This window comes from Diplotaxodon limnothrissa, linkage group LG6, assembly GCF_057381915.1.
Source record: "Diplotaxodon limnothrissa isolate DT_005_m linkage group LG6, D_limnothrissa_male_GT1.1, whole genome shotgun sequence".
NCBI classification, from domain to species: Eukaryota; Metazoa; Chordata; class Actinopteri; order Cichliformes; family Cichlidae; genus Diplotaxodon; species Diplotaxodon limnothrissa.
Window position 1 is genome coordinate 32797628 of NC_140601.1, and position 12820 is coordinate 32810447.

The following is a 12820-nucleotide window of genomic DNA, read 5'->3' on the forward strand; positions in this document are numbered from 1 at the left end:
TGATGTAAAAGGAAGCTGAAATTGCCACTAGGTTGTAATTGATAGTACGTTTATATTTTAAGTCTGTGGAAAGATGTCATGGTTGGTTTGCAAGCTGTTTTGTAATTTCTTTATTTAGAATGACATCTTTCCACAGACTTAAAATATAAACGTACTATCAATTACAACCTAGTGGCAATTTCAGATTCCTTTTACATCATCTTTATGATTCAATTCTGTCATAATCAATTGAGTCTGATTTTGCTTTTCAAAATGAAAACCCAATATGTGTTGAAACAGCAATTTTCATTTTTAAAACATTCTGAAATAATTGAAAGAGTATATCACATATGGACAAATTCGACGGGCCATTAATTTGAAAGGCGAAATCAGACCAACATGAAATTTACATGGTTTTACTGTCGGGTTGGATACTGTTGATCTAAAGTGGAATTATCCTGTGGAAACAGCATCTTTCAATTTAAGAGCATTTTGAAATCGTTAAACGAGTAGGTCGTCTACGGGCAATTTGAAAATACTTTTATTTTGGAAGGCAAAATCAGAGTGACTTGATCTTAACATCGTATCTCTGTGGGGTTGTATACTGTTGATTTAAAGTGAAATTATTCTGTGGAAACAGAAAATTTCCTTTTTAGAGCATTCCGAAATCACTGAAAGTTAGGTAAGTTATTGGCATTTTCAACAGGCCATTATTTTGGAAGGCAAAATCAGAATGACTTGAAATTGAAGTAGTACCATGGTGTGGATGTACACTTTTGATCTAACATGGATTCATCCTGTGGAAAGAGCAAGTTTCATTTTTAGAGCGTTCTGAATTCTTTAAAAGAGTAGGTCGTATATCGGCAATTTGAAAAGTCTTTTATTTTGGAAGGCAACATCAGACTGATTTGATATTGATATGGTATCACTGTGGGGTTGGATACTATTGATCTAAAGTGGAATTATGCTGTGGAAACAGCAATTTTCCATCTTAGAGCATTTTGAATTCGCTCCAAGAGTAAGTGATATATGGGCAAATTGAAAAAGCTTTTATTTTGAAAAGCAAAATCAGACTGACTTGAAATTGACATGGTAACATCGTGAGGTTGTATACTGTTGATCTAAAGTGGAATTACCCTGTGGAAACTGAAATCTTCCTTTTTAGAGCATTCTGAAATCACTGAAAGTTAGGTAAATTATGGGCATTTTCAACAGGCCATTATTTTGGAAGGCATAATCAGAATGACTTGAAATTGATATGGTAACATCGTGAGGTTGTATACTGTTGATCTAAAGTGGAATTACCCTGTGGAAACTGAAATCTTCCTTTTTAGAGCATTCTGAAATCACTGAAAGTTAGGTAAATTATGGGCATTTTCAACAGGCCATTATTTTGGAAGGCATAATCAGAATTACTTGAAATTGATATGGTAACATCGTGAGGTTGTATACTGTTGACCTAAAGTGAAATTATCCTGTGGAAACAGCAATTTTCACTTTTAGAGCATTTTGAAATCTTTAAAAGAGTAGGTCGTATCTTGGCAAATTGAAAAGTCTTTTATTTTGGAAGGCAAAATCAGAATGACTTGATATTAATATGGTATCACTGTGGGGCTGTATACTGTTGATCTGGAGTGGAATTATCCTGTGGAAACAGGAAATTTCCATTTTAGAGCATTTTGAAATCACTGAAAGTTAGGTCAATTGTGGACAATTTGAAAAGGCTTTTACTTTGGAAGGCAAAATCAGAATGACTTGATATTAATATGGTATCACTGTGGGGCTGTATACTGTTGATCTAAAGTGGAATTACCCTGTGGAAACAGGAAATTTCCATTTTAGAGCATTTTGAAATCACTGAAAGTTAGGTCAATTATGGACAATTTAAAAAGTCTTTTATTTTGGAAGGCATAATCAGAATGACTTGATATTGATATGGTATCACTGTGGGGCTGTATACTGTTGATCTAAGGTGGAATTACCCTGTGGAAACAGGAATTTTCCATTTTAGAGCATTTTGAAATTGTTCCAGGAGCAACTCAGATATGGGCATTTTGAAAATGCTTTTATTTTTGAAAGCAAAATCAGAATGACTTGATATTGATGTGGTAACATCGTCAGGTTGTATACTGTTGACCTAAAGTGAAATTATCCTGTGGAAACAGCAATTTTCACTTTTAGAGCATTTTGAAATCTTTAAAAGAGTAGGTCGTATCTTGGCAATTTGAAAAGTCTTTTATTTTGGAAGGCATAATCAGAATGACTTGATATTGATATGGTAACATCGTGAGGTTGTATACTGTTGACCTAAAGTGAAATTATCCTGTGGAAACAGCAAAATTCTTTTTAAGAACATTTTGAAATCGTTAAAAAAGTAGGTCGTATATATGCTCAATTTGAAAGGGCATTTATTTTGGAAGGCATAATCAGAATGACTTGATATTGATATGGTATCACTGTGGGGCTGTATACTGTTGATCTAAGGTGGAATTACCCTGTGGAAACAGGAATTTTCCATTTTAGAGCATTTTGAAATTGTTCCAGGATCAAGTCAGATATGGGCAGTTTGAAAATGCTTTTATTTTTGAAAGCAAAATCAGAATGACTTGATATTGATATGGTAACATCGTGAGGTTGTATACTGTTGAACTAAAGTGAAATTATCCTGTGGAAACAGCAAAATTCTGTTTAAGAACATTTTGAAATCGTCAAAAAAGTAGGCCGTATATGCTCAATTTGAAAGGGCATTTATTTTGGAAGGCAAAATCAGAATGACTTGATATTGATATGGTATCACTGTGGGGCTGTATACTGTTGATCTAAGGTGGAATTACCCTGTGGAAACAGGAATTTTCCATTTTAGAGCATTTTGAAATTGTTCCAGGATCAAGTCAGATATGGGCAGTTTGAAAATGCTTTTATTTTTGAAAGCAAAATCAGAATGACTTGATATTGATATGGTAACATCGTGAGGTTGTATACTGTTGAACTAAAGTGAAATTATCCTGTGGAAACAGCAAAATTCTGTTTAAGAACATTTTGAAATCGTCAAAAAAGTAGGCCGTATATGCTCAATTTGAAAGGGCATTTATTTTGGAAGGCATAATCAGAATGACTTGATATTGATATGGTATCACTGTGGGGCTGTATACTGTTGATCTAAGGTGGAATTACCCTGTGGAAACAGGAAATTTCCATTTTAGAGCATTTTGAAATCACTGAAAGTTAGGTCAATTGTGGACAATTTGAAAAGGCTTTTACTTTGGAAGGCAAAATCAGAATGACTTGACATTGATATGGTATCACTGTGGGGCTGTATACTGTTGATCTAAAGTGGAATTACCCTGTGGAAACAGAAAATTTCCATTTTAGAGCATTTTGAAATCACTGAAAGTTAGGTCAATTGTGGACAATTTGAAAAGGCTTTTACTTTGGAAGGCAAAATCAGAATGACTTGACATTGATATGGTATCACTGTGGGGCTGTATACTGTTGATCTAAAGTGGAATTACCCTGTGGAAACAGGAAATTTCCATTTTAGAGCATTTTGAAATCACTGAAAGTTAGGTCAATTATGGACAATTTAAAAAGGCTTTTATTTTGGAAGGCATAATCAGAATGACTTGATATTGATATGGTATCACTGTGGGGCTGTATACTGTTGATCTAAGGTGGAATTACCCTGTGGAAACAGGAATTTTCCTTTTTAGAGCATTTTGAAATCACTGAAAGTTAGGTCAATTATGGACAATTTGAAAAGGCTTTTATTTTTGAGAGCAAAATCAGAATGACTTGATATTGATATGGTATCACTGTGGGGCTGTATACTGTTGATCTAAAGTGGAATTACCCTGTGGAAACAGGAATGTGCCATTTTAGAGCATTTTGAAATTGTTCCAGGAGCAAATCAGATATGGGCAGTTTGAAAATGCTTTTATTTTTTAAAGCAATATCAGAATGTTTTGATATTGATATGGTAACATCGTGAGGTTGTATACTGTTGATCTGGAGTGGAATTACCCTGTGGAAACAGGAAATTTCCATTTTTAAAACATTTTGAAATCACTGAAAGTTAGGTCAATTATGGACAATTTAAAAAGGCTTTTATTTTGGAAGGCATAATCAGAATGACTTGATATTGATATGGTATCACTGTGGGGCTGTATACTGTTGATCTAAGGTGGAATTACCCTGTGGAAACAAGAATTTTTCATTTTAGAGCATTTTGAATCGTTAGAAGATTAAGTCAATTATGGACAATTTCAAAGGGCCATTACTATGAAAGGCAAAATCAGACTGACTTGATATTGATATGGTATCACTGTAAAAAGACTGTGGTTGGAAAGTGTTGATATAAAGTTCAAATAGTATTTGGAAATACGACTTTTGCTTTTAAGAGCATTATTAAGTCATTGAAAGAGTAGTTCAAAAATGAAGATTCACAGGGCTTTTACTTTGAAATCCAAAATAAGATGGCCTTGATAGTGACAGGGCACAATTAGGGTACAAGGCTGTGTCATATAGATCTAACATTAGAGTTTGTAAAAAAAAAAAAGCCTAAATTATATGTTATTATGTTCTTAACATATCTGTTAATTCACTCGAAGTTGGCTTTTATTTTGAAATCCGGTTTCCACATCCATTCCCGTAATACTTTGAATACACAGGGAACGTAAAACAAACTGGAGGCTGGCTTGACTGCAAGTCTCGAATTGGAGGCTGGCTTGACACAAGTGCCATCCGTCGGCTCTTTGTTACTTCGGAAACATGGCTCGAACAATTTCTCTTCAATGACATAATCCGATAACAACCGATCTCTTTACCCGTCGGCTTCCCGTGGCTGTCATGCGACCGGCTATTGCAGTTAATAATACAACAGCTTCTTGACATTTTTGTGTTTCTTTTTATCGCTGTATAACTGATTTTAATTGAAAGCCTGCGTGAGCTAGTACCGCTTGCCACGAGTTCCCAGAATCCTTTGCGGTTCTACCCGTGAATGACGTCACATTTTCAATCTCTATATAATATGCATGTTAAATTTTATATTTGGGGTAAAATATCAAGTCTTTTCAAGTAAACCGGTTCAAGTCCAATTCAAGTCCCAGGTCATTGGTGTAAAAGTCCAAGTCAAGCCACAAGTCTTAGAACATTTTTTCAAGTCAAGTCTAAAGTCATAAAATTAATGACTCGAGTCTGACTCGAGTCCAAGTCATGTGACTCGAGTCCACACCTCTGCTGTTAACGATTACATTGACAAGATAAGATCTTTTCCCAGCTCATCACTACACATGTCCTCCCCTCTCCCTGTCATGCCCTTCCACCCCACCCTAACACCCCACAACCCTCACTCAGCACTGTTATTGGGCCTTAACATCTTCAAAGGCATTAAAGTCCAGAAAACTGCATGTCTAATTAGCAACTCTCCCTGAGACTGTCGCTTTGATCTGCGAGCCCTGAAGCGATGGCGAGAGCTGAGGCGAGAGAGTGAGCAGGGTGGGAGAGAAATGGATAAAGACATCAGGTGTTGGAAAAACAAGATATGAAACCAATGCACATCTTGCAAGCAGCCGTTGGCTCCAACATGAAATACGAGACTCGTACGTATACAGAGCTGGAAATGCACTTGACTTAAAACACCGCAAAACAAGCACAACTCAATCTTCACACATGCAGGACTCAAAGAAGAAAAGTCGACATTTCTGGTGCCAAAATCCATGCGTGTTCATTCTAGTGGTCCTATAACGGGTTAACACCAGCTAATGAGCTGTTTTAGACCATGATGAGTTTCAAATCAGCTTAGAGATAACAGTCAGAGTAAACCATTACAGCTACAAAGGATACTTCCAAAAGCAGGGACAACAGAGGCACAGTAGTTGCAGTTAAATCAGCAGCAATACAAGTACTATTAGTCCCAGCATGGCATCTTTAGTAGTAGTCCTGGCAGCAGCGTCAACTGCAATCTCTCTGAATGATACCAAGAAGCAGCAACTATGACGGTGCAAGTTTAGTAGGGTTACATTTTTACTTTAAACTTCTCCTTGAGATACTTTCAGATGAGAAATGTGTGAAATATTTTGAGGCTGTGAACCAAAAGATATTTGGGATGTTTAAGAAGTTTTGTTCAAGAGTTTAATTTTAGTGTTTACCTGAGGTTCCGGCTGGACGCCTGAAGTGAGGTGGGACAAGACAGAGATGGCAGGGAGAGAGACCAACACGGCGCCGATCACGTGACGAGAGACCCAGCCAGAAACTACCAGGAGGAGGGAGTGAGTACAGCTCATCACCTCCTCCAAGTAGAAGGCCATGCTGCACGAGAGGAGTGGAGAAGAGAAGGGGGAATCATTTATTGTCTTAATGAAAATCAGAATGAACAAAAACTTTAACCCATAACTGAAAAATATCAAAGTTAGACAGAAAATAAAGTAGAGAAAAACACGCCGCCTCTTCTCCTCTAACTTCCTCAATCCTTGCTCAGTCTGGGAAAAAACTGCAGCAGATTCTCATTACCCTTAATTATGATACATTATTAAAACAATAACACTGTCCAAGTCACAGCAAGAAGATGAAGATTTATTGCCCATTTAGGCAAGACAATAAGTGAAAATTAATTAATCTTTAAATACTCTCCATGCACAGTCATTAAAGTAAGTACCACAAGAAAACACATCCCGAGCACTACTCAGAGTATTGGAAAATCCAAGGATAAGTTGTTGTTTTTTTCTCTTTTAGCCTGGTATGAGTTTGTCATTGTGCCGGTTTCTAAGCCAGTAATTGACTGGGGAAATTTATCCGTGGTGTGGAAGCCAAATAAAACATAAAACAGTGTAAAACAATTCATGCTATTCTCAGTGGAAAGTCACAGTCCTGCATGTTGGTCTATCAGTAGTTTCAGTTCCGTGGCACTGAAGCCCAAGAGATACAGATTTTTATTCGACTGTGACAGCACTCGACTTGAAAACAAACAATTGCGTATTCTTACGCCCAGCTGGAACCGCACCGAGAGCAACGGTATCAATAACACTTGAGCGATTTCGCTATCCCGCCAGGAAAAATAAAATCTGGGGAAAACACTGAGGCCTTGTCATTGTTTTGTAAAAAGGTCAAATGTTGAGACAATGAATGTGTTACGTTATAAAATATGTTATACAAATGTTTTTATTGGCATATCGGTCAAAACATTTTTGATATACAACACGTGTGCACACTCACTAACACCCACAAACACTCTCCATCTGCATCAGCTGCCTAAACATCCTCACCGTATGGAGAGCACCAAGGAGGCCAGCTCAAACAGACCAGCCAGGGGAGCCAAGGCCAGGGCAGCGGTAGCCAGAGTGGATGAGCTCATGAGAGGTGGAAGAAAGCAGGCCAGGGTGAGGGCCAGGAAGACAAAACAGCTGAGGAGGACATCCAATAAGGAGCTGAAGGTAGTGCTTGCAAACGTCTGCACCGGAACCATGTTTCTGACCTAAATGGGAAGAGTAATTGCAATTGCTCATTTTTACAGAAACTACACCCACACCTTGCAATGCACACATAAATGTATGGATGTTTTACAATCAGGTCTAAAATGTGTAAATCTAAATGCAAAACAAAGTACAGACACAATGAAACCTCCAAAATATTTATTTTACCTTTTTTTAGCAGTCGTATCCAGATCTGCGTTGTTTTTACGTGGTTTCCTAATCTGATTTAACTTAAAAAAATGTTACTGCCTTCTGTAAACTGCCAGATTATTTTTAAATTAATCACACTTCTTCAGTGGGTGTTAAAACCCCCCAACTAAATCCTATTTTCATCCTTAAAGGGGGGGTGCAAAACGACAGTAAAAGCGACAAATAGAAGCTTTTTTACAAATGCAAAAATCCCCTGAATTCTTCCAATCGTTTAACAATTCTTTCTAGACACGAATGCACAAACTAAAACTTGTGCTGCTTTAGCAAATAATAAATATTATATAAATGTTTACATACTGAATATATTTTCACAGCTAAACCCAAAAGTCATAGTCATGTGCAAACTCTTATGATCACATACTGTAGACATTTTGCGTGAAGTGATCCTAGTGTTGTGGGGTTTTTGTTTTTTTGTAGTAACACTGGTTTAACACCAGGTGGCTACAAGACTTTGAGGTCAATGCAGGCCAACTGGAACTGGTCCTGTGTGTGTGTGCCTGTGTGAGAGAGCATGTGGTATAAAATTTCGGAAACAAGAGGGGTACAAGGAAAAACTTACAACAACTCCACCCCATCGGTCAAAGAGACAAGCACGCAGTGACACAGAGAGAATCAAACGCTCTGCCTCAGATTCAAAAGATGCATTAGGACACTACTGTTTGTCATTCATCTCCTTATTGCCTTCTGCTTTTTAACAGTTCAGGTTTTTGGGTGGTTCTTTTTTTCTTATCCACGTAGGAAGCCCTCTCTTCTGCTGAGTGCTATTTTTAGTTAAGCCTCAAGTTAATCAGCGAAGAGTGTCAAAATCACAATCGCTGGTAGGATCATCAAACAGTTGAGTAGAAAAATGTGTTTGTGTACTTGTGTGTACCTCTTCCTTGTAGCTGCTCCGATAGGCTTTTTCCAGAGGGCTCTTTAGAAAGTTAAGACTGATCTTATTGATGGGTGGTTTGAAAAAGTAATCCTTCATTAGACTGGAGATCAGAGTAAGGAAAAAAAATACGACAAAAGGTCAGAAAAAGTCAAATGGTTCACTTATTATTTTATTGTGTGAAAAAAATGCAACAACTGTAACAACTCATCTGGTGATTCAGGACAAAACAAACAAACTGTAAGTCTGAAACAACTGCTCCGACATTAGCATTAAACCCTTGAGTCCTCAAGTAATAAACCTTTGTACTGAGGGCTCGCCTCGCCAGATCACAGAGATAAACGCATAAACTCCACACACAGAGTTCTCAGGATGTGTGTGGAGTTTATGCGTTTATCTCTGTGATCTGGTGAGGCGAGCCCTCAGTACAAAGGTTTATTTTTAATAAACCTTTAGAAAATTATGAAAACATGGCATCATATTCAATGCCAAAGTGATAAGGGTGCATAATTAGTCACCCTTATCAGATCATAAATTCCACCTTTAACCACTTTGCTCACCTGTCCTCCCCTATAACATCCACGAAATGGGCGTCGCTCTTCTGTCTGTAGTTCTTGGCACGCAACTGTATCAAGGCAGAGTGATCCATGCCTGTACCTGCTGCCCCCGTGCCCCCAGCCATGCCGAGACTGGTGCCAGTTCCCGTGTCACATAGAGAACTCTGACTGGCCCGCACTGGTTCCTCCAGCGGTGGACTCAGCAGGCCGTTGACTGCCCTGGGGCTGTGACCTGGGATAAACTGTGATGAGTAGATGAGATAAAGGCGATGACAAAGACAGAGGGACCAGAGTCAGAGGAGAGACGACGGAGGTGAAAAAGAAGAAAGGACACAAAAAGCGATAAGCACGGGGCATGACTGTCAAGTAGCTTTAGAGACAAATGCTTAATCGAGTGCTTGACAAGTGCACCGATGCTGTCGTTGCTCGTGTGTGCGTGTTGTACCTTGGCACTGCTAGTCTTGTGCTCTTCCTGGCAGCCATTCAGCACAGCCACATCATCACCCTGCTCTGCCACTGAAGACAGGACCGTGTTATGAAACACACAGGGAGGCTGGAGAGAGAAAAAGACAGCAGGGGGAGATTTTGACAAATTAAACATATCATACAGAAGCGGCTTGTGCAATAACAGCATCAGATTATATATGATGGAGCTGTGCGCACTGGTATGTTTTAAGTTTAAGTAAAAGTGAAATGATGAGCTGGAATGTTTCAGTTTTATAATAAATCCCCCTAATAATTAAGACTTAGCAATGAATACGAGACAAAATAACTCTGTGTGAGTCACACAATGGTAAATGGCCTGTATTTGTATAGCGCTTTACTAGTCCCTAAGGACCCCAAAGCGCTTTACACATCCAGTCATCCACCCATTCACACACTGGTGATGGCAAGCTACATTGTAGCCACAGCCACCCTGGGGCGCACTGACAGAGGCGAGGCTGCTGGACGCTGGCACCACCGGGCCCTCTGACCACCACCAGTAGGCAACGGGTGAAGTGTCTTGCCCAAGGACACAACGACCGAGACTGTCCAAGCCGGGGCTCGAACCAGCAACCTTCCGATTACAAGGCAAACTCCCAACTCTTGAGCCACGATCGCCCCTGTTCAAAATGAGCTTCCCTTCATCACTGACTGGTTCAATAATGCACCAAAAGTACAGGGTCGGCCATTTATATGGATACATCGTAATAACATGGGAATGGTTGGTGATATTAAAGTCCTGTTTGTGGCACATTAGTATATGTGAGGGGGAAACTCCTCGAGATGGGTGGTGACCATGGTGGCCATTTAGAAGTCGGCCATCTTAGATACAACTTTTATTTTTTCAATAGGAAGAGGTCATGTGACACATCACACTTACTGGTAATGTCACAAGAAAAACAATGGTGTGCTTGGTTTCAACGTAACTTTATTCTTTCCTGAGTTATTTACAAGTTTCTCTTTGTTCACAGCCATTGACATGTCGAAGAGGTTAACACGTGAGGAGCGGACCGAAATTGTGTTGATATCTGGTGAACGCAGTAACCAGGTCATTGCAGCAGATTTCAATGCAAGACACCCTACGAGACCATCCATCTCCCATGCTACAGTTAGCAAACTGCTTGCTAAGTTTCGTGAAACTGGTTCAGTGTTGGATTTGCCAAAATGTGGATGCAAGAAAACTGTCACTAATGAAGAAACATCAGTGGCTGTCCTAGCTTCATTCAGCAAGAGCCCACAGCATAGCACTCGCCGCATCCCATATGGAAAAGAAATAGTAAAAACTTACATGATTTACTCATGAAAGTGGCCACTTTCTCATTACTTTCATATATTGTTTTAGTAAGTATCCAAACCATACAAGTTTCATTTATATAATTTTTCAAGGGATCTTATATCTGTTTTCACTCTTGTATGCTTTCCATACAAGTTTCACACAAGACAGATGCAAACTTTATAAGATTTATATATATCTTTTCCATATGGGATGTCACTGGAGAGTGGCATTAGTCGAACATCCCTTCTGCCAATATTAGCTACTCACAAATGGCACCCTTACAAACTCCAGCTACTGCAGCATCTCAACGAGGATGACCCAGATCGGCGCACAGAATTTGCAGAATGGGCAAAACAAAAATTGGAGCAGGACCCTCAGTTCATGCAGAAGATTTTGTTCAGTGATGAGGCAAACTTTTATGTGAATGGTGAAGTTAACAAACAAAACCACCGCTATTGGTCTGACACTAACCCACATTGGATGGATCCCTCCAAGACTGTTGGAGCAACAAAAGTGATGGTTTGGTGTGGTATATGGGGTACAACGATAGTGGGTCCATTCTTCATCAATGGAAACCTCAAGGCCACTGGATATTTGAAATTGCTACATGATGATGTGTTTCCCTCTTTATGCACTGAAGCTGGCACGTTCCCTGAGCTTTTCCAGCAAGATGGTGCACCACCACATTATGGGTGCCAGGTCCGAACATTCCTAGATGAACAGTTTCCTGGAAAGTGGATTGGTCGTCGTGGGCCAGTTGAAAAGCCCCCAAGGTCTCCCGATCTGACCCCCTTAGACTTTTATCTTTGGGGTCATCTGAAGGCCATTGTCTATGGTGTGAAGATACGAGATGTGCAGCACCTGAAACTACGGATACTGGATGCCTGTGCTGGCATTTCTCCTGCGGTGTTGCTATCAGTGTGTGAAGAGTGGGAGAAGAGGGTTGCATTGACAATCCAACACAATGGGCAGCACGCTGAACACATTTTATGAGTGGTCAGAAACTTGTAAATAACTCATGAAAGAATAAAGTTACGTTGAAACCAAGCACACCATTGTTTTTCTTGTGACATTACCAATAAGTTTGATGTGTCACATGACCCTCTTCCTATTGAAAAAACAAAAGTTGTATCCAAGATGGCCGACTTCTAAATGGCCACCATGGTCACCACCCATCTTGAGGAGTTTGCCCCTCACATATACTAATGTGCCACAAACAGGACTTTAATATCACCAACCATGCCCATATTATTACGGTGTATCCATATAAATGGCCCAGCCTGTACTTCAGTTTTGTATGTTACTATAGACAAGTGATTCTGACTGCTGGGGCACAGAGCTGGAAAAAAAAGGATTTGACCAAGGGAATCCTTTTTATTGTTAATGCCTGATTAAAACAATGCAGAGTGAGAAGTATTCTCCATTTCTTGATATGACAAGTATAAGAGCCACTGCTTTAAGTGAGGCATTCATCAGAAGGACAACAAGCATCAATGCCAGTTTGAGTTCCTCATATGTGGTTGTCCTCTTACCCCAATCCGGTCAGGTGGTTGGTGTGGCAGCAGAGGCTCAGCGGCTTTCGCCCCTCCAGGGATGAGGTCTGGTGTGTGGGTCGGAGGACAGGAGGAGCGGCTGACTCCTTCAAAATCCTCGCCTGGCAGTGCCATCTGAGAACAGCCACACTGCACATCATGATCCGGCTTCCTCCCTGATATCAGGTAGGTTTTCAGTTCTAACAAGAGAACAAAAAGCAATGCAGTTTAGAGGAGAGTAGCATAACTTTCACTTTACTGGTTGAGTGAGATTAAAAAGAAGTGAATTGCAGAGCACAACCGATGATAATTTCTTCAAAGCGGTGTCACTTAACACAATCCTAACAGCAGTGGCTTGCAATTGCTAAATTATTACTCGAGAATTTGTAAAGACCAGTCATCATGTGCCTCTGAATTCCCAAAGAAAGCAAATTTTCTTACTTACA

The 12820-nt window shown here is 39.6% G+C and overlaps 1 protein-coding gene across 2 annotated transcripts in view; it reads right to left on the reverse strand.

Annotated features, from left to right (window-relative positions):
* adcy9a (adenylate cyclase 9a) overlaps positions 1–12820 on the reverse strand; it is a 54765-nt gene that overhangs the window by 17017 nt on the left and 24928 nt on the right. For both annotated transcript variants that reach the window (XM_085355052.1, XM_085355051.1), the window contains exons 2-7: positions 12375–12574; positions 9529–9636; positions 9087–9325; positions 8527–8629; positions 7239–7447; positions 6126–6285 (exon numbers count right to left, since the gene is read on the reverse strand). In XM_085355052.1, coding sequence (XP_085211178.1) covers positions 6126–6285; positions 7239–7447; positions 8527–8629; positions 9087–9325; positions 9529–9636; positions 12375–12574 — 1019 coding nt within the window. The remainder of the gene's footprint in view (positions 1–6125; positions 6286–7238; positions 7448–8526; positions 8630–9086; positions 9326–9528; positions 9637–12374; positions 12575–12820) is intronic.